The sequence below is a fragment of the Dreissena polymorpha genome, chromosome 3, assembly GCF_020536995.1.
Source record: "Dreissena polymorpha isolate Duluth1 chromosome 3, UMN_Dpol_1.0, whole genome shotgun sequence".
NCBI lineage: Eukaryota > Metazoa > Mollusca > Bivalvia > Myida > Dreissenidae > Dreissena > Dreissena polymorpha.
In genome coordinates, this window is record NC_068357.1 from 140281948 (window position 1) to 140309058 (window position 27111).

At 35.8% G+C, this 27111-nt stretch overlaps 1 protein-coding gene and 1 non-coding gene across 3 annotated transcripts; one reads left to right on the forward strand and one right to left on the reverse strand.

Annotated features, from left to right (window-relative positions):
- Nucleotides 1-5925: 5925 nt before the first annotated feature.
- Nucleotides 5926-5998, reverse strand: Trnar-ccu (transfer RNA arginine (anticodon CCU)). Its single transcript has one exon. It is a non-coding gene; the product is annotated as a tRNA-Arg (tRNA).
- Nucleotides 5999-12261: 6263 nt separating this feature from the next.
- Nucleotides 12262-25315, forward strand: LOC127871678 (uncharacterized). Of its 2 annotated transcripts, none has more exons than XM_052414805.1 (7): nt 12262-12458; nt 18858-19921; nt 20875-21022; nt 21725-21823; nt 23873-24019; nt 24389-24648; nt 25232-25315. In XM_052414805.1, exons 1-7 carry the CDS (start codon nt 12368-12370, stop codon nt 25256-25258), a joined length of 1836 nt encoding a protein of 611 aa, XP_052270765.1. In that variant the 5' UTR covers nt 12262-12367; the 3' UTR covers nt 25259-25315. The 2 variants fall into 2 exon arrangements, with proteins under 2 accessions (XP_052270765.1, XP_052270764.1); XM_052414804.1 differs by having other exon boundaries at nt 12263-12458; nt 25045-25315.
- Nucleotides 25316-27111: the final 1796 nt, after the last annotated feature.

Below are 27111 nucleotides of genomic sequence, written 5' to 3' on the forward strand. Positions count from 1 at the left end.
TGAGTTGTGCCGGGGCAGCCGATACCATTCCATATTTGGTGAAATACCAAGAGATTCTGAATTTTGTTTATAAATTCTTTCAAATTCTCCACACAAAAAAACATGAAAAATGGGGGAACAAAGAAGTTCAAAGAAATGTTCCACATTATGTACTTCTATAAATGGTTTGTTGTAAACTGTTTATTTGTGTTATGCACACATGATAATTATAGTAATAAACATATTAAAGCTTCGTTTTGTAGTTTCTTCTTTAACACCCCTTAGCCTAGACTTGCAACAGGTGGTTCCGAATGCTTTGCTAAAACTTTGGCTAAAGCTTCTAAAATTTGGCTACACAAAAATCCAATTGGCTAAAATGTTGGCTACATAACTTTTTGGGCCAGGGGACCCCTGCTTGGGTCATCTAGGGTCAACAACTAGGTGACTAGGTCAAATAATAGAAAAACCTTGTGTAGACTATAGAGGTAATATATAATATATTCATATTTTATAGCAGTTTTTATTAAAAAGAAAGGACGAGGCGGTCCAGTAACCCGGATATGTTGGCTGCATTGCACCTCCTCCCTTCCCCTCTGACACCCCCTTCTTCTTCAAACTCGAAGAACCATGTCGGACAGGAGTGCACGGTGCAGGGCCATAAACACCTTGCAAACCCATTTTAGCTTTTAAGGGTATTTCCAACTTTAGAGATTATTGTAACTCTCCCTATAAGCGGTTTATTAACAACCATAGCAAATAAAGTACTGTTGTACAATTTTTATCTTAATTTTGATAAACTTGCTAATTTTGTATATTAAGTAAATAAGGTGCTCTTGTACCTTTTCTTTTTAACTTGCATCATCCCCTATATATTAATTTCCATAGTATGCAGCTAGCTTTTTGTGGGTTATTTCCTGCATTGTTGTATGAATCGGTCCTTACCAATCCCATATATTACTGGAATATTTCAGTATATTAAATATTACATTGTATTATTTCTTTCTTTGTATTTATTAACATGTAAACAGAGCTCCAGATAAGGGCCGTACAGCCGTAAATACGCCTTTTTCATGAAGATTTACGCATTTATTTTAATAAACTGGACGTACAATTACGACATTAATATCCATTTTACGCATTTACGAAAAAAATGTGGCCGTACCGATACGTCTGCGTCAGCGAGGCGTGATTTGTTGGTCTCTCACCTAACGGCGTTTTTCGTTAACTTAAATTACCGAAAAGTTGTAGACTGGGTTCATATATTAATGTCTATTCTGTCGCGTGATTCCTGTAACTTGTAAATCCGTCAAAAACAATATGTCTGCGCGCAATGGAATGCCGACTTAACCGAAAGCGGTTCAAAACAACACTTTGTTGTCATATAATGACTACATACGGTGTCGTCTAACCATCCTGACATTAAATCTGTAAACCCAGACAAATACATTGTCGCCCCGATATTAAACGATTTGATTGCATCGGTGGCTTAAAACGTTAGAAAACACGATGGGAAACGGATGAGACAGTGAAATAAGTGTTCATTTACTTAGCTTACTAGTTGGCTTGTGTTTTCTTGTCAAGAAAAATGAAGAAATAGTATTAGTCATGAGTTTTAATGTGTAGTTGTATTTGCATCATAATTCAGAATGGAAAACCTAATACAGTAACTGTTTAAGAAGCTACATATATTTATTATAATTGCTGCAAATGTTTTTGTAAAGTCAGTTATACACCCTTCAATATCCAAGAACACGGGTATTACAGTACTACCTGTATTTTTGGATATGGTAGTACAGGTACTAATTGATTTTAAGCGTTACTCCTTTTCTTTCTGTCAGTGGCAGTACCGTTACTAATTTCACATATCCTTAGTACTTCTCCATACAAAATTATCTCCCCTACACAAACCCAAGTTGATTTGCCCCTGCTGGAAACCCCCCACCCCACCACACTTGCCTACACTGCCAAACTTCTTCTTTTAACACCCCAGGGTGGCAACTTGTTTTTTACCTATTAATAAGTGCATATAATATTTACATTCTGTACATAATCTGCTTTTATGTATAAACATTGTTTGTTTTGTCTAATTTTTAACTGTAAAGTACATTGTTTTACCTCTGATTTTTATGTGGCCCTAAAAAGGTAACCGTTTGGCGACACGTAAGTCATTACCTTTCAATATATAAATATTATTATTAAATTTCTTTTAAATATTGTCTTAACGCCACTCTGGGGGGACGTCCTTCCTTCATAGCCCAATCCTCTATAAGTTCCATACAGACAGGGTCTTAGGTTGGAGCATTACGGCTATATTCCCTGTCTGCAAGTGTTCAACATTGTGTCAAACTTACAAATTCATGCTAATTTTAATACTAAATATAAATTAGAACTATATTACATTAGCAATTTCAATTGTTTGTTATAATTCTATATAATTGCATGTTAACATGCAAATCCACTTCTTTTTTCTTATGAGAGCTATTAAATCATGCTCTTCCTTCCCTATTAATTAAGGTTTATAAATCTTTATATCTGCCCATTGCTTAGAGTTCCTTGTATAACATATAACTCAAACATCAAATTACACATATCTATAGGTTTATTATGTATGTAGACATATAGTGGCAATGTTTAACCACTTTGTGATCTGCAAAATCCTAAAATATTAATAATTTTTGCTTATTTTGCAAAAGTATGTGTTTTCACCATCTTTACTTATAAAAATTGGTCTATTCTCTCTCTTTCTCTTTCCTTTTAAAAACATCCAATAACAATATCATATTAATAATTAATTAACAAAGTTATTTATTACTATTTAACAACTCATATATTTCATTTCAATTCAAGTTCTTTTGGATGTAATTATCCTTTTTCTTTCAATCCATATATTTCTTGCACATAAATTTTATTGTTTTCAAACTGTAAAGTGCACTCAATGTCAAGGTCATTTGCTGGGAAATTTTTCTATTTTAAAACGGATTGACCTACTTGCAATTCTTAATAAGAAATTTCGGCTCATCAGCGCCATCGTTATATAAGCCTTTCAACCAATAGAAACGCAGCTTTTTAACAGCGTTAGGCTTAGTCAATATGCAGTTTATATTGAGCATTGCGTTTATATCGCATCTAATTTAATAATAAGTAAAACTATTTTTAAATTACTACATTTTTATCAAAGCATCGCATCCACACTGCAAAGTATTTTATATTATAAATGGTACAGCCCAGTAAAATCGGACTGATCATATTATGGCCGTTTTCGGCTTTTTTATTTTTTACGCAGAGTCTTATGTTAAGCAGTGTGCTCGGGCAATGGTTTCTAACCGAAGTCCCGAGGGTAAATAACCCCATTAGTCAGTCAGACTATAGAGGGTAAATAACCCCATTAGTCAGTCAGACTATAGAGGTCACAGTTTTCATCAGACCGTAATGAAATAGGGTCAGAATGTTTGTCTTGTTAACATCTGGGTTTGGATTTAATTTGGGTCATCTAGGGTCAAAAACTAGGTCAAATTATAAAAAAACTTGTAGACAGTAGAGGTCACAGTTTTCAAATCATAGAAATACTTTGTGAATACAATAGAGGTCATAGTTTTCATATGATCTTAATGAAATATAGTCAGAATGTATATCTTGATAATATCTGATTTTGGATCGTATATGGGTCATCTGGGGTCAAAAATTAGGTCACAGGGCCAATTCTAGTAAAACCTTGTGTAGGTGAAAGAGGTCACAGTTTTCATCACGTCTTAATGAAATGTTGTATGAATGTATAAATTTATGAAATTTGGCGTGGGATTGTACATGGGTCTAATAAAATTTAAGTTCATGAAGCAAGGTTAGTCAGGTGAGCGATTCAGGGCCATCATGGCCCTCTTGTTTGACTGTTACGCTTCCTTACTACAGTGTTCCTTTCAAGTGGCCTCAGGTCTGTTGAGGGCTGCTCTGTGTAGCTCATCCATGGGGAGGGGCGTCCAGACTTTAACACTGTCCATTCAGATGTTAAATGTTAAGGTGTTTCCATTATATAAAACACTATATTTACTGATTGCCGAGACCTGTAACATTTGCGGAATGATATTTGACGTCACAAAATTCAAATTTCCGAGAAACCATGGTACAATCAGCCATTTAGGTGAGTTCCACAGTATATCAATATCTTGTATTTTTAACATCATTTTTAATGCTGAAAGGCACCTGTCTCTGCGCCTGCCTGCTTATGGTAGCCACTTAAGTCTCATCATTTAGGTATGCCCATCAGTCCACCCGCTCGTTCATCTGTAATTCCTTCGCCCGTTCCGTTGTGTAATTCATCCAGTCATATTTGTGCTTGAAGTTTTTATATTGTTTGATGCAACAGTCATCTTTATTCTTAAGGCAAAACTTTCAAAGAAATCTGTGTCATTGTTTAAAGGGACCGTCAACCGCGATTGACGAAAAAAGAAAAGTTCTAAAATACCGTGTTTTTTTTTTACAATTATAAGTTTAAATTGATTTAAATATCACGACTGGTATATTACATTACTTGAAAAAAGTTCATATTTTTAGTATATTCGGTAATACAATTTCGCGATGTGAAATCGTAAGTACATCGCGAAAATAGGTGATATAACGATAAACACACTATAAATAACGCAAATATATACAATTCACTACGCATGCGCAATTTGCATTCCTGGGTTTACCACGTAACGATGATGATCAATCTACTTGCGTTATTTATAGTTAAATGGTAGTTACCTGGTACCTGTACCCAGTCAAATGTATTACCGAATATACAGAAAATATGAAAACTTAACAACTTTTTTCAAGTAATGTAATACACCAGTCATGATATTTTCATCAATATAAACTAATAATTGTAAAAAAAATACGGTATTTTAAAACTTTTCTTTTTTCGTTGACGGTCCCTTTAAGATTATAGTAAAAACTTCATATGTAATGAACACAAAATATATTTAACAAGGTATTCAACTGAAAATGACCCGAAAACAGTGTGCATCGCTTTAAACAGCTATTACCTCTTGAGTTGTGCAGCGATTTCAACGAACTCGTCTTATTAACGCAGAACTGAATTTCCTTTCTGGAAATGTAAATATCTTGCAATGTTTTTACAAATGCTGGGTCAACTTTAAAGAAATAACGCTTAAAATTACTTTAAATATGTCCGGAAATATTTTTAAGACAACCATTATTTAAATCAATTTCAAAACTAAGTTGGTGTCGTTATTTCAATTGTCATTCGCCTTATCTAAAATCCCGCGTCATGTGTAACCTCTTGCGTGACTCGAACCCGAATTAGGAGGCCGGTGCCTTATTTATTGGGCCACGGAGCCTTTACGCTTAAAATATAACTTTGTGGCTTAACTTGTTTTGATTGATATGATTGTATGACATAGAACGATAGTAAATCTAAGAAAGTACGCGTTTCTCATTCTCTTAGGATGGTGCAATATTCACTGTAGCGATATGAATACTAGTTTGACTTTTACGCTACGTTACTACCGTTGACGTATCCATTACATTTGAATGGTGATAAAATAGAAGGAACCCCCTCGTTTAGCTGTGTGCGGTATGCAATAAACATGTTTTTAAGGTAGCATTTCAAACGTAGAAATACTTTTTATGAGAAATTTATAATCACCCGTATAATATGTTTATAACACAGCACATACATCTTATGCTATTTGGTTTGTAGGTGAATATTTCTGGCCTTGCATGGTTTTTGTTTCATACGTCGTATAACTGATACAGTTTCGTTATGACCGTGTTTCAATATGAAAACAATCAAACTATGAATCTATCTGGAGAGACGTTCTTGTTGTTACCCTCTAATGATTACCAAAATTTGAGGACTTTCGGCAAAGTCTCTCGTATTTTCGCATTGTTTTAAAGAACATGTATCGACATAAAATGTATTCCTATTGGTATTACAATGTCCTTCGTAACCTCCGGTGGGACTCGAACCCGCAATCCCCGGCTTAGGAGGCCGGTGCCTTATCCATTAGGCCACGGAGGCATTACGACATTGATTGATCATTTCACACGTTTTGATTGATATGATTGATGACATAACACGATTTTCGTTCTAAGAAGTATGCAGTGTACATGTAAAAGCAGTTTTAAAGGGATCTTTTCACGCTTTGGTAAATTGACAAAATTGAAAAAAGTTGTTTCAGATTCGTAAGTTTTCGTTTTAGTTATGATACTTGTGAGGAAACAGTAATACTGAACATTAACCATGCTCTAATATAGCCATTATATGCATCTTTTGACGATTTTAAAACCTAAAAATTATAAAGCGTTGCAACGCGAAACGATTAAATAATTTGGAGAGTTCTGTTTTTGTCGTTAAATTTTGTTAAACTACGAAGATTGCTTATATAAGGTATAAAATACGTCCATAATGTGTACTCGGCGGAATAGCTCAGTAGGCTAAAGCGTTTTTACTTCAGGACTCCAGGGGTCACTGGTTCGAAACCTGCTCCGGGCAATGTTCTTTTCCTTTTTTTTATTTTTTTTCTTGATTTTTTACTGGAGCTTTTACGATCCAATGTTTACATTTATCAATATAAAGCATTTAATGAATAAGTTAAAAAAAATGTCAAAATCTGTGAAAAGGCCCCTTTAACACTCAAGCTACGTTACTACGATAGACGTTGTTGTCAAATTCGAATAGTACGGAATCCGGATAGTGCCATCTATAATCTCGCCCTTCTTTCATCAAGTGGGACACTAGACACACGAAGCGATACACGATATTTTGCGCGACAGTCGCGGCGACGCACGTGAAGGTAGCGCAAAAGGCGATATATCGTGTTAAATATATCGTGCGTCGCCGCGACTGTCGCGAAAAAGATCGTGCGTCGCCGCGAATGTTGCGAAAAATATCGTGTACCGCTTCGTGTGTCTAGTGTCTGCCTTGATGAAAGAAGGGCGAGATTATAGATGGCCCTATCCGGAATCCGTAGAATAGTGATTAATCGATCACTGGTAAATCTTTGTACGACATGCATTAAAACATAAATTCAAGGTAGCTTGTCAAAATGAGAAACATTTTTTTGTGAAAACGTTAAAATAACAAATCGTAATACGTCTGTTAGACAGCGCATACATGTAATTCAAAGACGTTTGTAGGTGTGGATTTCAGGCCTTTAATTTCTTTAACCCATTTATGCTTAGTGTCTAGGAAAAATGCCTTGGTAAACAGCGTAGACCCAGATGAGACGCCGCATGATGCGGCGTCTCATCAGGGTCTGCGCTGTTTGCTGAAGGAATTTCTGTAAGAAATATTCTAAATATAGAAATAAATATACTTGAAATCCCTAATTTTGGAAATAAATTGATGCAATTTAGAAGGATGAGAGAGTCCACTAGGCATTAATGGGCTTATGTCGAGCTGCGTATGACCGTTGCCGCTTCTTCAAGTCTTTGTGTGGTTGCATGGAAGGAACAAATTAAACCCCATTAACTCTCTCTGGAGATGAAATGTTGTTGTGTTATGCCACATTAACATGCAATTCAGAATATAGATGTATACCAAAAAGGAATGTACTTACGTACGATTTTGCTGTTTTTAATTGACTTACTTTTGCTTTTGTTCTGTGTCATCGAACCTGACAAATTTTTCAAAATTTTGGATCTCGTGACCAACAACGTAGCTAACATTCTCATAGACCTAATTGTTTGAACGCCACTGACCTGATTGATAAGGCACATGCCTCCTATGCAGGTGATTGTTGGAGCGAATCACGCTCGAGGTCACATATGGCATTTAATTGTTATTACAATGTAAAGTGATCGACTTAAATTGAAAAAGCAGTTATGGCGAAAGTTCAGTGTCTGTACATATGTGCGAGCTGCAGAAACTTTGTAGTCCTGGTTGATGAGAAATTGTATTGTAACCCACTCGATTGGGTGGTCATGATGCACACACGCGTGCGAAATAATACTTACTGACCAATAAAAATACTGAATAATTAACAGACAAGGCACATTCGTACTGGCTTCTATGATGAAATGTTAAGAACGCGCTTTTATACGATGACATTGTTTTCTTAGAAAGTATTGCATTTAACATGATTTGAACACGAATTTAAAACAAGTGTTCATGTTGAATAAAGATGACTTTTTCAAACCTTAACCATCGCAATATCTCCATGGCTGCTCATGTCTTATTAAATAAAATAAAAGCAAGAGACCTACTGATAAACGGGCAGATTGTCATAAACGGGCATCCGTAATAAATGAATCCTAACTGACTACCAAACGCAGACAGGCATGAAGGCATGCACTTATAAGCATTAAACATAATCTTCAACGCATAATTGCATTTTGATTGGCCGTGGAACTAGTCTAGAGAAAGAGAGAGAGGGAGAGAGAGAAGGATCCAAAAACTTCTTTTCAAGTACCTGTGTATGTAATATAAATGATAGCACACGGCAGAGCTGGGCTGAACGTCTATAATCGGCCCTAGCCGATTAGTTGCCGTCGGGCCGTTATGTCGGTAGAGGATCGAGTATAGACGTCCGGCCCAAGTCTTCGTGTGTTATTGTACAATTAAGTTCAGGCAGTTATTGGAACATACTAAACACATGTGTTTTGGAGTATAATACTTTTTGTCTGTACATTTTATACTTAGCGTTTATTTACAAAATATCAAATGGATGTTTAGAAAACACCCGATACGACTCGAGTTAGTCTGTTCAACAGGCCTTATGTTAACGGAGTTAGCCTGTACGGACAGGCAATGGTGTTACCATCATACCATTTGGTATGGGGTTAGCCTGTAGATAACCTGGATCAAAGATCTATAAATAAATAGTTTATTTATAGATAACGAAGGAAAAGGGATTAGGTCACGGTATCTCGATCTCTCGATTATTTATTGAAAATAATGAAGAAAAACGCACTTTTAGGTCTTTAATTTAATAAAGATGTGAAATATGGAATGCAAATATTTATTTTATTCAAGGAATGAAGAACATTTTAAGATTGAATATAATAAATGCTAAAGTGAATCTTGTTACCGCGTGGTTTATTTGTAATACCTGTGAAGTGTACAATAGAGTTATTAGATTCATAATATTGAAAAACACTATGCATTTGTTGATACATGTAGTTAAATTATATTTAAGTATGCAATAGCAAAAATAATAACAAACAAGAAGTATGAACGTAATTTTATTTCATTATTTTTTTAATTATTTACCCATCTTTTTATCTAATTATTAATTAATTCATTCATTTATCCTTCCATCCGTCCGTCAGTCCGTCCATCCGTTTGTTTTGTTTGTTCGTTTGTGCGTTCGTGCCTTTGTTTATTGTTTGTTGGTTCGTTCGTTCTTTGGTTCGTTCCTCGGTTCGTTCGTTTGTTTGTTCGTTTTTTTGTTCCTTTGTTTTTTCGTTCTTTTTTGTTTGTTCTTTGGTTAAATCTTTTTTTCGTTCGTTTGTTCGTTCGATCATTCATTCGTTCGTTCATTCATGTATTCATTCATTTATGTTTTATGCTTTTTTGTTTTGTTTTTTGTTTTTAACTTATTATGTATTCGTTCATTCATTCATTAATCTTTCCATCCCTTCGTCCGTCCGTTTTTTTCGTTACTTTTTGCGTTCGTGCGTTTGTTCATTGGTTCGTTCGTTTGTTCATGAGTTCGTTCATTTGTTCTTCCATCCATCCATCCATCCATCCATCCATCGATCGAACCTTCCTTTCCTTTCCTCCTTCCCTCCTTCCCTCCCTCCCTCCCTCCCTCCCTCCCTCCCTTCCTCCCTCCCTTCCTTCCTTCCTTTCTTCCTTAATTCCTTCCTAACTCCCTCCCTCACAGCCAGCCAGCCATTTATTCATTCATTCATTCATTTTTTGATGTATTTAATAATTTATTTACTTATTTTGTGTTCAACGTTTTAGCTTTTTTAGTGCATTAAATGTATTTATTTTCTTTTTAAATATATTGGTGTGACAAGCATACAAAATAAAATAAAATTATAAAAAACGTTATAAATTGAAATAGTGTAAAATACTAAAATATATATTTAATAGAAAGGCGATTAAACCATCCTGGTCATTCAGTAAGATGCTTGATAAATATTAAATTGATACGATTATTTGCCATAATGTATGTCTATGTGAATGTGTGTTCATTCAAAACTTGTTCGTATGTAAAAGGGAAATAACATCGGTGAAGTACCATGGGTGCTTTTCACAGTTTAATACAAGTTTAAACTCTCACAGACGAGTTCAAGGCACGTTATTAAATAACTTAATAATTTATGCGCAAAGTTGGTTTCTATCACAGCACATACCACATTTGAAATAAACATTCGCTTGCAAGACATCTAATTGGACAGAGATGCAATTATATTCCTTTATAAAATACGATTTTTAGCCTGAACTTATCTGTTGACCTTTAAGTAAGATATTATCCATTGGATGCTTATGAGTTGTTTTATTATTTACTTAATTGTATGTGTCGTCCTCAGTTGTCTCCAGGTGTCTAGAAAATCCCTTCTTTGATGTCATCTATACTCTTCAATTAAAAAGTCAACGGCGATATTTTCAGACGATTTTTTATTTCAAAATTGGGTTCCATATTATTTTGCCTATGCTTTCTAAACAAACATGTTACAACAATAAAACAGCGGAAGTCTACACTGTGTATTAGCACACTGCTGTGGTGGTCCCTTTCTTATCCATTTGAGCGTCAAGTTATCTCATATAGATCAGACATCGGCCGGCTCCCTTATATATTAGTCTGACTTGAATTTTCTGTCGTAAAGTATTGTGGTTAGATTGTCCAATTAAGAAACTCAAGTAGTCATACATGTGTGATTTGAATGTGTGTAAAGACAACTGGCAGCATTAACATAAAGGCGGCTTTATCGCATTAAGGGTCAAATAAACAGGACAATGTAGCATGACACACCGACATCAATCACCCTTTCGGCATGAGATGTCATAAAGTACCCAAGGCACCCTTCCTCCTGCTATGTGACGATATCACCAATCGAATTTGTAACTTCATTCCACATTTATTTTGTTTTAACGTGGCAGCATTAACATAATATGCATTTAATATAATACAGTACAAATAATACAAAATATATACAGAAATGAAATAAAAAATAAATAAAAATGATGATAATGGTGATGATGATGATAATGATGATGATGATGATGATGATGATGATGATGATGACGAACGCAGAAAAGCTCGAACGCACAAACGAACGAACGAACAAACAAATTGACGGACGCATGAACGAACGAACAAAATAACAAACGAGCGCACGACCGACAGGCCGGCCCGCTCGCTGACTGAGTGACTTTTATGCTTTATGCTTTCCGGCGGTTTATAGGGAAATATCGGTGAATTAAAACTGATAATTTCACTGTTCAAACAATGAAAATTATCAGTGAAAATTATCGATTACTGTGAAATGACGTCATTTCTTTGACGAAATGACGTCATTATCCCAGCGAAATTTTTTAGTTAAGCCCTTTAACAATGTATATAAACTGTTAAAAAAGGCATAAAATAAAGAGAAAATTTGTTGGATTCGGTGGAATATCGATTTTAATTCTCTCGTGATCATAAAAAACATATATTCTCACTCGTGGCTGCGCCACTCGTGAAAATATTATTTTCTATGATCACTCGTGAATTAAAATCGATAATCCACCGAATCAAACAAATATCCTCTATACATTTTCATGAAATCAATCTTTCTGCGCTCTATCGATTTTCGAAGATCAGGGGTGTTCGCACCTTATCTACATAACACCAGGTATATACATGAGCTGCCAGAAAAAAGGGGGCTAAATGCATGTGCGTTAAATGTCGTCCCATATTAGCCTGTGCAGTTTGTAGAGGCTAATCAGAGGCGACACCTTCAACCATAACTGGATGAGAGATTCTAGGGACTTCCCTTTAACCAAACCTACGATAAAAGCGAAATGTGATATCCCTGATTAGCCCGTGAAGATTGCCGAGGCTAATCTGAGACGACATTTTACGGGCATGCACTTAACCTCGTCTTCCCAGTTCGTAGCTCATATGTCATGAAGTGTCACATGGTTTGCCACGTGTGCGGCAAGTCTGGACTTCGTGTCCTGGGACAATATCAATACGACATCTCATCGTGTGCTGAACGTGTGACCACACCATCTCTCCATTTCGTGACCCAAGTCATGCCGTGAGGTTTGTTATCATTGCTTATTTTAAATTAGAACACATCTGTTACACTGATCTTATCTACATGTATTATCACTACCATCTCTTATCAAGCCCGATGCCACTTCAATCCCTAACTCCCTTGTGGGGCTATTCGTCTCCGTACGTTACTTAACAAACACCAATTTTCAAAGAGTGATGTTTTCGTGTTATTTATGTATTCAAAAACAATGATGGGTGGATTTGACATTATCATTTTTGTTACCATTTCATTTTGCTGTTTTGTTCGAATGGCAAGCGGAATTTGTAAGTGATTTTATTTAAATATACGTTAATATAGAATAATTTTCAGTTATCTCTTCTCCAAAAATCGCTAATTCATAGTACATGTATAACTGCTGAACGCACATTAATTATGATTATTTAAGTTTAAAATAAATCAGTGAATCATAAATAAAAAAACAGCATTCATCTTTTGTTCATTGCCCCTCTCATATTATAGTCTGGAACCCAGTATTCATGTTTAGTATGTAAGGAATAATAATTCGTGACTAAATACCATAGGCATTTATAAGAGACAAATTTTTCAATAGACAATCATATGTGACTTTAATTTATTTCTGAATTTCTTTGTTTAAAACGCAAAACCGTACATTAAAGCGGGTATATACGATTTTTTATATGTGCTGAATTGTAAAATATTGATACAAATATGTTATAATAACACACAATATGCAAGAAAAATGATACATTTAAGACGAATTTCATAAAATACAGCAAATACAAATTAGCGCCCCGAGCCGATTGTGACGAAGATAATTCGTAATTATTTTCCTACAATAACCGATGCATTCGTTTTTTTAGTAAGTGTTCGTGTGTCGTATGAATCGATATCGCTGCAGGAATTTCAAATGAACCGTTAAACTAAATTTAGATTCACATCGTACATGCATGATATACATGCTGGCGAATTCGGCTGTACAGCCTTTTTCGATTTCAGAATTAAATATTTGGCTTATTTAGCATTTTTCGACACATGTTCTTCTTAACTTTTATTTTAGTTTATATTGAAATATATGTATAATAAGTTTTTTACACATTTTATATTAATTAATAAATATTTGACAAGATCGTATATACCCGCTTTAAAACTGTAGTCACAACAAAACAACACTACTCTCTTCTTATTAATCATAGCATCGGGTGTCTTTACGCTAAATAGGTAAGAGGACACTAATATTAAATCAAACACGAATTATCAAAGTTCTGACATACCATCAAAACAACAGCCGATACAGAAATTTAAGTTAAAGTGAATGGAATTTTAGACCCCAAAGAATTCAGTTTTCAAGCAATAAGTGGGGTTTTATCATTCTTTTAAACGGTAAAAATTGTTAGCGAATGACCGCAACAGTAGTGTAAATGAGTAGGTGGTGTCAGGGGGGGGGGGGGGGTGGATGGAATCATGTGATAGTAAAGATGACGATGTCCATGCCGAGTTAATTTTCGCAGTTGTATACCCTTTATTACTTTTGTTCTAGGTTTAAATGACGCTCACTTTCCAGCCATATCAGTAAACATGTGATAAGCGTTTATTTCGTATTAAATTCGCTTTATATATCGACTTTACTCCCAGCCAATTTGCTTGGTTCAGTTTTAATTAGGTCATCCCGCTAAGAAATTTCGCAGCGAGTAAAGTCGAGATAAAGAGCGAATGTAAACACGAAATAAACGCTAGTAACTTTCTTACTGATATGGCTGGAAAGTGAGAGGCATTTAAACAATTAATACAAGTTATAAAAGGTAGAAAATGGCGAAAAAAACCTGCCTCGGAATGAACGTCGCCATCTTGACTATCACGTGATTACCCTCTCTGGGTGTGCAATCCCAAGATTTAAATACTTAATGTATAACCAAGCAAACGTACATAAAAAGTGAAATGTTTACATGAACTTTATTTGAAATTAGCGTTTGAGTTGATTTGGTCTTTTAAATAATGTCTTCTATCATGTGCGGTCATTGGCTTACCAATAGTCGAATCATAATGGCGACAAGAGATGTTTTCTTGCAGATTTAACAAAGAGAACTTATGTTCTGTCCAAACTTCTTGACGTTCTGTACATTCAACATTATGTGTAGTACTTTTATCATTATGCGCTGTGCAAACGTCTTTACGTTCGGTACATTCGTCATTACGTGCAGCAGTTACATCGTTATGTGCAGTAGTAACAACATTACGTGCTGTGCAAACTTCTTTCCGTTCGGTACATTCTTCATGACTCATTATGTGTAGTAGTTTTATCATTATGCGCTGTGCAAACGTCTTTACGTTCGGTACATTCGTCATTACGTGCAGCAGTTACATCATTAAGTGCAGTAGTAACAACATGACGTGCTGTGAAAACTTCTTTCCGTTCGGTACATTCGTCACGAATGTACCGAACGTAAAGACGTTTGCACAGCGCATACTGATAAAACTACTACACATAATGACGAATGTACCGAATGGAAAGAAGTTTGCACAGAACAATGTTGTTACTACTTCGCGTAATGCTTTAACTACTGCATACAATGACGAATGAACCGAACGTAAAGAAAATTGCACAAAGCATGTATATTCCACTGAAAATAATGATTAATGTACTGCAAACAACGACAACAGTCATATGAAGTCAGTAATGGCGTTCCATACTTACTTATGTGCATATTAATGTGCTTGGTGTGTGCGTATGAATGTCAAATAGCAAAAGCTATTGTGTGATACAATCCATTTAGCATAACGCAACAAACGTTAAGTTCTTATTTACATTTACAGAAGGGGAGCAAATACCTATTGTGAACGTGGTTTTGTTTTTTACGTAATTACATCAATGTCAGCCTGCGAAAACATGTACAGCATGACTTAAACGTTGTACAGTTTTACAAGCAAAATGCGGTCGAATTAAATCAAGAGAACTATATCTGCGACAGGTCTGATTTTCTTTTTCAAAATTTTAAAATTTACAAATGCAATAATGCGTAAAACATTATAAAACAAGAAATGGCGCTGCAGACGCCGACGCGTATCCCCACGCCGCATAGATGTTATTTTGAAAGGCAATTTTGGGTTTGCAAGGCCTATGTTGGTGGAGCCCCGGGGTGGGTAATGAGGACATGGATGTTCGAGATAGAGAGTGTTGTCATACGAGATGTTAAGTATTAATTTGAATTCAATTGGTGAATAAATGAAGTTAAAACAAAATTTTGCGTGGGCGTTGTCTATGTGGGCGGGCGTCCCAGGGTTGGTAATGGGGCCATGCATAGTTGAGATTGACCCTATTGTCATAAGAGAAGTTTAGTATCAATTAAAAGGGAATCGGTGTAGAAATAAATAAGTTAATGTAAAATAACCTAAAAAAATGAGTGAAAATATCTGACGCGGCCCCATCCCAACCCCCATAACTTTTGACCCAGGGGTCAGATCAAAATTCAAAATAGTGCACTGTCGCACATATGCTCATAGATAGTATGTGTTTAAGTTTCAAGGTTCTAGTGCTTATAGTGTATAGGGAGACGGACGGACGGACGGACAGACGACGGAAGTAACCACAAAATCTCCCCGCTCCGCTCCAATTTGGAGCATGGGGATAATCAATAACAAATACCTATTGTGAACGTGGTTTTGTTTTTTACGTAATTACATCAATGTCAGCCTGCGAAAACATGTACAGCATGACTTAAACGTTGTACAGTTCTACAAGCAAAATGCGGTCAAATTAAATCAAGAGAACTATATCTGCGACAGGTCTGATTTTCTTTTTCAAAATTTTAAAATTTACAAATGCAATAATGCGTAAAACATTATAAAACAAGAAATGGCGCGGCAGACGCCGACGCGTATCCCCACGCCGCATAGATGTTATTTTGAAAGGCAATTTTGGGTTTGCAAGGCCTATGTTGGTGGGGCCCCGGGGTGGGTAATGAGGACATGGATGTTCGAGATAGAGAGTGTTGTCATACGAGATGTTAAGTATTAATTTGAATTCAATTGGTGAATAAATGAAGTTAAAACAAAATTTTGCGTGGGCGTTGTCTATGTGGGCGGGCGTCCCAGGGTTGGTAATGGGGCCATGCATAGTTGAGATTGACCCTATTGTCATAAGAGAAGTTTAGTATCAATTAAAAGGGAATCGGTGTAGAAATAAATAAGTTAATGTAAAATAACCTAAAAAAATGAGTGAAAATATCTGACGCGGCCCCATCCCAACCCCCATAACTTTTGACCCAGGGGTCAGATCAAAATTCAAAATAGTGCACTGTCGCACATATGCTCATAGATAGTATGTGTTTAAGTTTCAAGGTTCTAGTGCTTATAGTGTATAGGGAGACGGACGGACGGACGGACAGACGACGGAAGTAACCACAAAATCTCCCAGCTCCGCTCCAATTTGGAGCATGGGGATAATCAATGACAAATAGGAATCAAAGAACTGACAGTGCTGGAGTGACGATGCTTTTGAAGAGGATGGATATAAAAGCATCAATTTAAGGTTATCTTCATCACCACAATTGTGTATGTGGGTACGAAAATTCTGGGTACGAAAAAAATTGGATACGAAAATTTTGGATACGAAAAAATTATGCAAACAAAATTGGGTACGAACAAAAATTTGGGTACGAAAAAAATTGTGGGTACGGAAAAAAATTGGGTACGAAAACAATATGGGTACGAAAAATAAATTGGGTACGAAAAAAATGTGGGTGGGTACGTAACAAAATTTGGGTGGGTACGAAAATTGGGTACGGAAAAACATTGGGTACGAACAATTTTGGGTACGAACAAAAATTTAGGGGCACGGGGAAGTAGTACCCGTGGGCTTCTCGATAAATTTGAAAGAGGACGGGAACCAAGTTGCCTTTACCTTTATTATTGGCCCTGGTTTGGGCAATGTTGACATGGATGGTCGAGATAGACCGTGTTGTCATATGTTAAAACAAAATTTTGGGCCCCCACAACCCCCATCGGCCACTATCTCCTCCTACACTATTAGCACTAGAATCTTGAAACTTACACACATGGTAGCTATGAGCATATGTGCGACGGTGCACTATTTGGAATTTTGATTTGACCCCTGGGTCAAAAGTTATTATCATGTGCGTCGCATGTTGTTAGTAAAATGATTTTTTAGCCATTTATTTACCAAAATCTTTTAACCCATGGGTAAGATCAAAATTCCAAATAGTGCACCGTCGCACATATGCTCCTAGCTACCATGTGTGTAAGTTTCAAGGTTCTAGTGCTAATAGTGTAGGAGGAGATAGTGTCTAGGACGGACGGACTGACGGCGGAGATAACCACAATATCACCACGCTTTTAAAAGCGTGGGGATAACAAAGGAACCAATAAAGCGAGTTTTTACAATTTTTATATGTGTTTAGTTGTAATATATTGATACAAATATGTTATAATAACACACAATATGCAAGAAAAATGATACATTTAAGACGAATTTCATAAAATGCAGCAAATACAAATTAGCGCCCCAAGCCGATTGTGACGAAGATAATTCGTAATATTTTCCTTCAATAACCGATTCATTCGTCTTTTTAGTAAGTGTTCGTGTGTCGTATGAATCGATATCGCTGCAAGAATTTCAAATGAACCGTTAAACTAAATTTAGATTCACATCGTACATGCATGATATATATGCTGGCGAATTCGGCTGTACAGCCTTTTTCGATTTCAGAATTAAAGCGGGTATATACGATTTTTATATGTGCTGAATTGTAAAAAATTGATACAAATATGTTATAATAACACACAATATGCAAGAAAAATGATACATTTAAGACGAATTTCATAAAATACAGCAAATACAAATTAGCGCCCCGAGCCGATTGTGACGAAGATAATTCGTAATTATTTTTTTACAATAACCGATGCATTCGTCTTTTTAGTAAGTGTTCGTGTGTCGTATGAATCGATATCGCTGCAGGAATTTCAAATGAACCGTAAAACTAAATTTAGATTCACATCGTACATGCATGATATACATGCTGGCGAATTCGGCTGTACAGCCTTTTTCGATTTCAGAATTAAATATCTGGCTTATTCAGCATTTTTCGACACATGTTCTTCTTAACTTTTATTTTAGTTTATATTGAAATATATGTATAATAAGTTTTTTACACATTTTATATTAATTAATAAATATTTGACAAGATCGTATATACCCGCTTTAAATATCTGGCTTATTTAGCATTTTTCGACACATGCTCTTTTTAACTTTTATGTTAGTTTATATTGAAATATATGTATAATAAGTTTTTTACACATTTTATATTAATAAATAAATATTTGACAAGATCGTACATACCCGCTTTAACTTTTTGTTTAGATAATTACAGCAAAGTATAACAATTACAATGATTGTTATCTCAAAAATATACAAATGGTCACTCTCTTTAAGGGTTAAAGTCCAATGCTACAAACAATGCCAACATATTATTTATTGCCAGAAAAAGATTAGGAAAAATGTAATGGTATGGGTTTTTTAATTTAAATTGTCCATAATTTATTGAGTTGATGTTTATAAGGTCGATTGTGTACTTAAATAACGATAAACTATGTTTTATCGTAATAAGAGAACAACGTCGGTCGTAAAAATGACATAAGTCAGTTTTTGCACAGTTTGCTCTATCAATATATGAAATATTCGATTTCAGCATCGTTTGGAAAGGAGTTTTACATCGGAATCCCAGCGAATTTGGTGCAAGATAGAAGCAATCATATCCAATTAGACATCGCTTCAAAGATACCCGGAGAGGTCCGTATATTCATTCCATATCTCTCATTCAACAAGACGCAAACGATCAACAAAAGCCTGAAATTTACCTTCAATAGCAAACTGGAACTTTTCACCACCGGCAAAGAAAGGAGGGGCATTTACATCTCATCCAGTGTCCATATTTCGGTCTTTGTTACGAGTTACACTCTAGCAAGCGGGGACACGTTTCTGGCATTTCCTCTTGACGTTCTTGGCACGGAATATGACGTCATCGCGTATACTGCGAATTGGAAACCCGGTTTTCCTTCCGAGGTGGTCTTCGTTGCTCCATTTAACGGGACGATTGTGAACATGACGATAGGAAACCAATCCACCGTTGTGACCCTCAACCATCTCGACCTTTATCAGATGTTGACAACGACTGAGGACCTTACAGGAGCTATTGTTACATCGAACAAACCTATAGCCGTGTTCTCGGCGGCAAGTTGCGACTTTATTGGAAATACGACCCAGCGTTGTAACATGAAATTTGCTCAGCTTCTGCCTACGGACGAATGGGGAACAACCGCGATCGTCCCACCGATAGCACTTAACAGGCCTATGGAATTGCTTTTCTATGGCTTGAATGACACGGCCTCCTACTGTATAGCCGGACAATCGATCGGTCAATTCTGCTTCTCAGAGTCGAAGGGCGGGACTCTCTACCACACATTCAGCAGTACGGCGGTATCTGTACAATCGGCCACAAACGATAGATTCGTCGCAATCCTGTATAAGCAACAAGAGGCTTTCATGGCGCTGATCCCGGCGATAGAACAGTTTTCCACGGAATATTACGTCGTGTTTCCGGACATATACACGACACAGGCACATTTTCTCACCATTACAGTCCAAAATGTGTCGGCGTCCGGTATACTTTTAGACGGACAATTGCCTCCCAAACCGATGGCTGTCATTCCTGTACCGTATCCCTTTACAGACTACATAATTATTACTTATCAGGTAACGTTTATAAAGTATATGACATACGGTACTCATTTTTATTAAATAGTATGTAAAGTATTGAACTTACTTTGTACGGTAATTAGTAAGTATTGTGTACAGAAAAGGTAAACCCATTGTTATTTATTGAATGATAAACTACGACAATGTGAAAACTATCTCGAATCTAGCATTAAGGGACAAATACAGTTTTAAATTTTAATAAGCACAATATAAACAATTTACAGCGTCAAGGAAATGCCATTTTGCACAGGGTTTTTTGTGGGGGGGGGGTCTATTAACAATGATTGTGTGCATGAGTGTAAAGAAAAATTAAACAAATATTAGGTATGTTATATTTATCATCAATAGCGTTACAACGTAAAATGTCAGTTCCTCCTGATTGACGAATTGTAAATTGACATTCATTCCATAGTACAACGGCAAAACTGTGTAACATATGTACACAATTATAAGGCGGAATGACTTGGTGTAGCGTCTAGACAAATACATGCACGTTAATGTGAATTAATTTGAAATCACTGGCTTATAAGAAGGTGTTACAATTCTTCTTAAACATACTATTGCAAGGCACAACTGGATTAGTATTGCAATTTTAACTTTTCCCGCTGTGCATGCAAGCACTTCACTTTAACACGTTAAGCGAGCAAATGAAATATAATATAATACAACATATACTATTTCATAGAAACACGATCGCAGAAAAAAATCCAAGATCGTGTTAAGTTCAGCCATACATAGAAATGAATATAGACACATCATGCCTAGTAGATAATTATGGCAAATACTTATGTGAACGTAATGAAGGCTAAACAAACAAACCACATATAATAAATTATTTCTTATCGTCAAATTCATGTTGTTTTTTAGTTTAAAGAAGATTACATTTATGTTGACATATAAATATGTTTAGTCACGGTAAACTAAACCAATAAACATGTTTCAATTTACAGATGTTTTCAACCGGTTACCACACTATCACACACCGTGACGGAAACGTGAGATTTGGCGCGTTCTGCTATGGCTATGGCAATTTTCATAACCATGTGGTAGATGATATTGGGTTTGCAGCGTATGGATTCCCCGCCGGATTTCACGAAGGTATGTGCGGGATGGAACACAAGACTCTCCAAACATATCGGTTTATTTCAAAAGAGATTACAGTTAACTATTAAAATTTGAAAACTATTGACATGCATTCTCGTGGCGCAGAATACTCGACAATACGGAATACGCAAGTAGTCCTGTCGAGGTTTTGCGCTGCTTTAGAATCGTCGTACCATAAACCAATAGTTACTCTAAACTCCAAGCAATGACTGTTAACTCCATTGCAGATGAAAATGGGTATATGTTTTAATTGCATATTTATAAAGAAGACTCGGCGCTTAAAACTGGCATTAATTATCCCGAAATCAAGTTTATAAATGATTATTTTTGTATTTACAAGTATACTTGCAATATTATTATTATTAGGAAGCGATTCATAACTTATATGTTAAAATATCAAACTTACATAATGTATTTCTCATGGAGATCTTATCGAAACTCAGTGAACAATATTCTCGTTTTCGCTTATTTTTATGGGGCACACATGAGACTACATGTCGGCGATGCGTAACGGGAGATAATGTATGCATTTCTAACCATCAATGAGTTTTCAGTAAAATAAGCGTCAGAACAATCTTAAGGACTATAGTAAATTCACAACGCATTGGATTGTATTGTTTCAATTGCGGTTATTAATCTGAATCCCTGATGAGAGCTTGTGCTCTCGTGTCACATTTTCATTATTCTTTTTCTCAGGACCCCCAATATTAGGAGTCACGTGTTTGAATGGCGGCACTTCATTGGGCACAACGTGTCTATGTGCAAGTCGTTTTGCCGGAGAATTCTGCCAAATTGGTAAGAATTCAACGGGTTTTGTCATAAGGTGATTAACGTATTTAAAAGGACACTGGTTCAAGGCGATACTTTTAAGTTGCTCTACCCATTTGGAGAGTTTTTAAGGAACTGCTGAAGACTAAAGGCATTCTGTCTCATTTAAGTTATTTTTTCTAACTTAACGATAGATTACCGGTATGTGATTTAGCAAAATTAACATAATATGAAGGTACAGTAACATTGGTAAGATTTAACGGCAACATGTGAATTTGAAAGGACCTTTTTTGTCAAATTTAAAGAGACATCTTTAAAGTATATTAAGAATTGTTTCGATCTTTGATGTAACAGGAAATTACGCCGATGGTTCAAAAAGACGTGTTGGTTTAATGACATACATGTAAAGCATAGTATTTTGATAAAAAATTATGTTCATGTTTGTACATTTCAATAGAGTAAAGGTAAGTAATTAAATAAATTATATCATTATACTATATTAAAATATTATTAAGTTAAAGACGACGAAGATTGCATGACGTAGTTTTGCCTTTATTGAGTCGTGTTCTGAGAAAACTGATCATGGTGCATGTGCATACAGTGTCGTCCCAGATTAGCCTGTGCAACCCGCACAGGCTTATCAGGGACGACACTTTCCGTTTTTATGACATTTTTCGTTTAAATGAAGTAGCTTCTTAGCAAAAATCCAATTAAGGCGGAAAGTGTCGTCCCTGATTAGCCTGTGCGGACTGCATAGACTAATTTGAGACGACACTTTACGCATATGGATTATGCCCAGTTTCCTCAGAACGCGACTCAAAGAGAATACTAGGTTAGTGTTGGTTATATATCAGGCTAATCATGCGAGGCTAAGAAAACAAAAAGCACGAGCCTTGGCGAGTGCTTTTTCGTTTTCGTGCCGAGTGATAAACCTGATCTGTAATTAACACTAATCTATTATTCTATTTATCCCACGTTTTATTAAGTAAACCTTTTTATTTAAACAAAGTTAGTTTTCAAGAGTGTGTGTCGTACTTTGATAATGACTGTAGTGTAACCAAGGTTAGTGTATTACTCCGCGTTACAAAAATAACCGCTGATCAATTAATCCTTTTTTTTAAATCAGGATATCATTCTGTGACAGAGAGTCGTGCGTTATTAGTGACAATTGTAGTCGTATTGAATTGCAAATCTAAGCGTTTTATAACATCAATATAACATTAAGTTGTTATATACAAGGAACTACATTTATTTACAACGTAGCCTAACACCTGCCGTGGTTTATAGCAGAAATTTAATCAACGGGGCTTTAATCAACCGATTTCAATGCAAAAGTGGGATAAAATTAATCAAAGCACACCTTGCGTTGATTTGTTCTAATTATGAGGGAGTTCTTGTCAACTTATGTAATTTATTCGAAGTTATAGAAAGAACATATTAAATTAAGTAAAATCTTTTTACTTAAAAAGTGCAGACATAAGAACTTAAAATGATTAAGAATAAATGTTCAAGTATTGTTATGTTAACAACAGCCTCCGTGAACTTACTTTTTTAAGCAACCATATAGAAATAGCTTGCATTTGTCCATGCTACCATAATTAAGATTCTGACTTAATTGATACAATCCCGGCATTTCAGCAGATAAAACACTAGGTTATGACTTCATCATGGATATCGAATAATGCTATAGTTCGCCGTTTACGTGATCACACTTTAATTTCTTCTAATACTTTTGCAAACAAAATTAATTAACATTTGTATTTTTCTCTTTCTATAATGCTCCTGTTATGCAACCTTATGCATTATTGAGGCGAATACCAGTATGTGTGTCTGTCTGTCTGACCATCTGCCACACTTCTTTTTCGTTAGTTTAATTTAGAGCCATTTATTTTAGCTCGATTGCATCGAAAGCCGCAGGCTTATTTAAACGCATTCGAGTCCGTTTGCTGGGAATAGAAGCAGCACTTGGTGTATTTAGGAAAAATGTTCCGAGTTACAGTGAAATCATCCGTGCTTATTAAAAACTTGTATTTGAATTTCTCCTTTAACCGCTTCCATGCTTTTTTGTGAACTCAGATGCCGATTGTACGTTTGACATGGACACGTTGTGTTATTGGACAAACCCGCGCTCAGTGGACAATTTTGATTGGGTGGTTCACCATGAAAGCACGCCAACTGACGATACAGGGCCCGAGAATGACCATACACTCGGTACAGCAAATGGTACGCATGCATGAACTTCATATTACGGATAATGTGGTTGTAAGGATATAACATATACCGGTACATATTTTAGGGCGTTATTATTCGCAGAGAGCCAAAACGGGCTTAAACCCCAAAAAGTGTAACACTGTATATGTCCATAGTATGCTTTCATAGAATAATACTAAACACATAAAAAAAACTGAAACAAAAACGAAGTTTGTATGCATTTTATTTCAGAGTATAAAGTCACCCAAATTGTACTCAAGTAAATAATAGTTTTAATCGCTTAGGAATCATCACATACGCAATGACTCCATACAATTCAATTTCAGACGTGCTTTACGTAGCTTGTAATGATAATTAAACACACAATATAATATTGTACAGGAGCTTACGTCTACATCGAATCAAGTGCCCCTCGTGTAAAAGACGAAAAGGCCTGGCTGCAAAGTCCCGAGTTCAATCCTACAGGACCTCAAGGTCTCTGCCTCAACTTCTGGTACAGCATGAACGGCGAGTCGTCCGGTCAGTTGAACGTGTACAAAGGAAACGGTAGTACGGCGGAGCGAGTTTGGACACTAACCGGCGAACAAGGGACCCAATGGAAACAGGGGATCGTTAAGCTGGTTTCGCAGGAGAAATTCGTCGTAAGTTGATTTTGCTAATTTGTATATGCAAATGTGTAATGAAGAGGACAGGGGTATATTTAATACTGAAAACAAAGGCAATCAAAATAAGAAAATGAACTGGTGAGTATTATCATTTATCATATGTCAAAGATCGGTCGTCAGTACGTATCTAGAAATAAGCCACGTGTTTACATGATTAAGAGTGTAAATCCTTAACATTAAACGGAAAGGACTGCGTGAAATAAGATACGAAATATGCACGTACATTGATAATGCTTTGAGTTGCAAACGTAGTTATGTCATAAGTAATTCAATACTGTTTATACTGTATGCATGAAAATCGGAAAACAAATAATGCTGGTAATATTTTGTTAAAGTAATGCTCTAGTGATTAACATGCTGTAATATCAATAGGTAACGTTTGAAGCCACGGTCGGGGACGGTTACCTAGGCGATATTGCCCTTGATGACATCAGCTTCACGAGCGGCATGTGCCTTCACTATCCGAACCAGGCAACATCAGCGTCCGGGATACTAATTGGGCGATAGAATGTACATTGTCATTGATGTAAATGAGTTCATAAACGAACATTCATTTCAGAAAGAAGCTCAATACTCCATTTGTTAACCAAGATTCGATTGATTGAGCTGATTCATGCTATTCGGATTACAAACTATAACCATCTTTTATCGTTTGTCTATCTCACGAACGTTCAGTTACAGTAGCCTGCTTATTAAAGGGATCCCTGATCCTTTGGTGACATCAACTTGCTCAACGCATTTTTATTAACAAAACAGCAACAACTGCTGAAAAATTACTACACAAGCCGACTTAGTAAGTTACATATTTATTATAATGTGGCACTGTGTCACATTACGTCAACACATGTTGATCGTCTATCTTTTAAAAATGGAATTTGATGGCAATATTTCAGAAGAACACACACATAGATCGAAGATGAAAAAGGGCTTATAGAGTAATAATGACTCGTTACTTGTGCGCTACCTGTAATAAACATAGTAATTGGCTTCGTACATTTTTAACAGAACAGTTACAGTAGAAAGTAAAACAAAAATAAGAAAAACAAAGATTTCACTTTGATCCTAGCCTCCGAAGGAAAAATTTGTTAAGACTCGTAAATAATTAAGATGTAATTATAACATTAATTACCACATACTAGTAGTACATCAATCTCAAAAGAGCGTTATTATCGCGGTGGATCGACAATAATGAACAACATGTGAGATGGGAGTTCATTCCACCCTTCATTTGTTATTCTTTCTTCAATCGTATTTCTTGTGAGCTTAAAGCGTATTGATTTTAACCCATTTATGCCTAGTGGACTATCTCATACTTCTAAATTGGATCAATTTATTTCCAAAATGAGGTATGTCTAGTATATTTATTTCTATTTTTAGAACATTGATGAGACTCAGCCTCATGCGGCGTCTCATCTGGGTCTACGCTGTTTGCCTAGGCCTTTTTTCTAAACGCTAGGCATAAATGGTTTGACTATTGACAAGCAGACACCATGCGCAAGTTATACACTTTGTAACCGACGTCCTAACAGATGGACGGAAGAACAGACAGACAGACGGACGGACAGACAGACGGACAGATGGCCTTTTGTTATAACATGCCTGTTATAACATGCCTGGCAAATGCAAACAAAATTTAATTCATCTTCGAGTCGAAACAAATGCGGTATCGTTGTTTTCTATAAACTTCTGTTGCATAACGACCGGTTTGACTATGTAGTGGATGGGCTGACAATCTTAAAATCCAAATCTAGTTAAAATGAACCTCAAACATTATGGTAGAATGTCTAAGAAAGCATTTTATTCAAAATTGATTTTGAAATTTTGATAAAGATCTAACATTGAACTGTTATTTAACGTTATATTCCAGTCATGTGTAAAGTTATCATATACATACAAATCATTTTGACAGCCTTTATGATAATATGAAACGGCCAAGTTACATATGGTTTTAATTATGATATTTTATGATCTACATATCTTAAACCAATGTTAAATGACATGGACATATAGCCACCTTTGTGTAGTATCTGGCTTGAGCACGATTGCGGAGCAAACGTGGATTGCTTTAGATATTAATTTTTTTTTTGCCTACGGTAATTCGTTCTTTTAAAAATAAACATTGGGCGTAATTATTCGTTGGGATGTATGAATCGGTCTACCCGCAAACTAAACGAACATTAATTTCCAGTTATAATAATGAGTTTGCAGTATTTGAAAAATGATAATTTCTTTAATCTGAATGCATATTATCAGTTGACATGCAAACTAGACATAACAGTAAAAATATGTGTTAAAAAAATTTACTTGATATTGCATTAATGGTTCATATATATAAGCACATTCAAAGGTTTACTATCTGCATCATATTGAAATGCATTCTAAGCGTATAGCCTAACTGTCATTAAGTTAACAAAACTCTTTATTCACAAGTTCACGTTT

Coding starts and splice junctions, on each gene's coding strand:
- LOC127871678 (XM_052414804.1), top strand. CDS start 12,368: ATGTATTCAAAAACAATGATGGGTGGATTTGACATTATCATTTTTGTT. Junction 21,824..23,872: donor CGGAGAATTCTGCCAAATTG/GTAAGAATTCAA, acceptor TTGTGAACTCAG/ATGCCGATTGTACGTTTGAC. Junction 24,649..25,044: donor TTTCGCAGGAGAAATTCGTC/GTAAGTTGATTT, acceptor TAATATCAATAG/GTAACGTTTGAAGCCACGGT.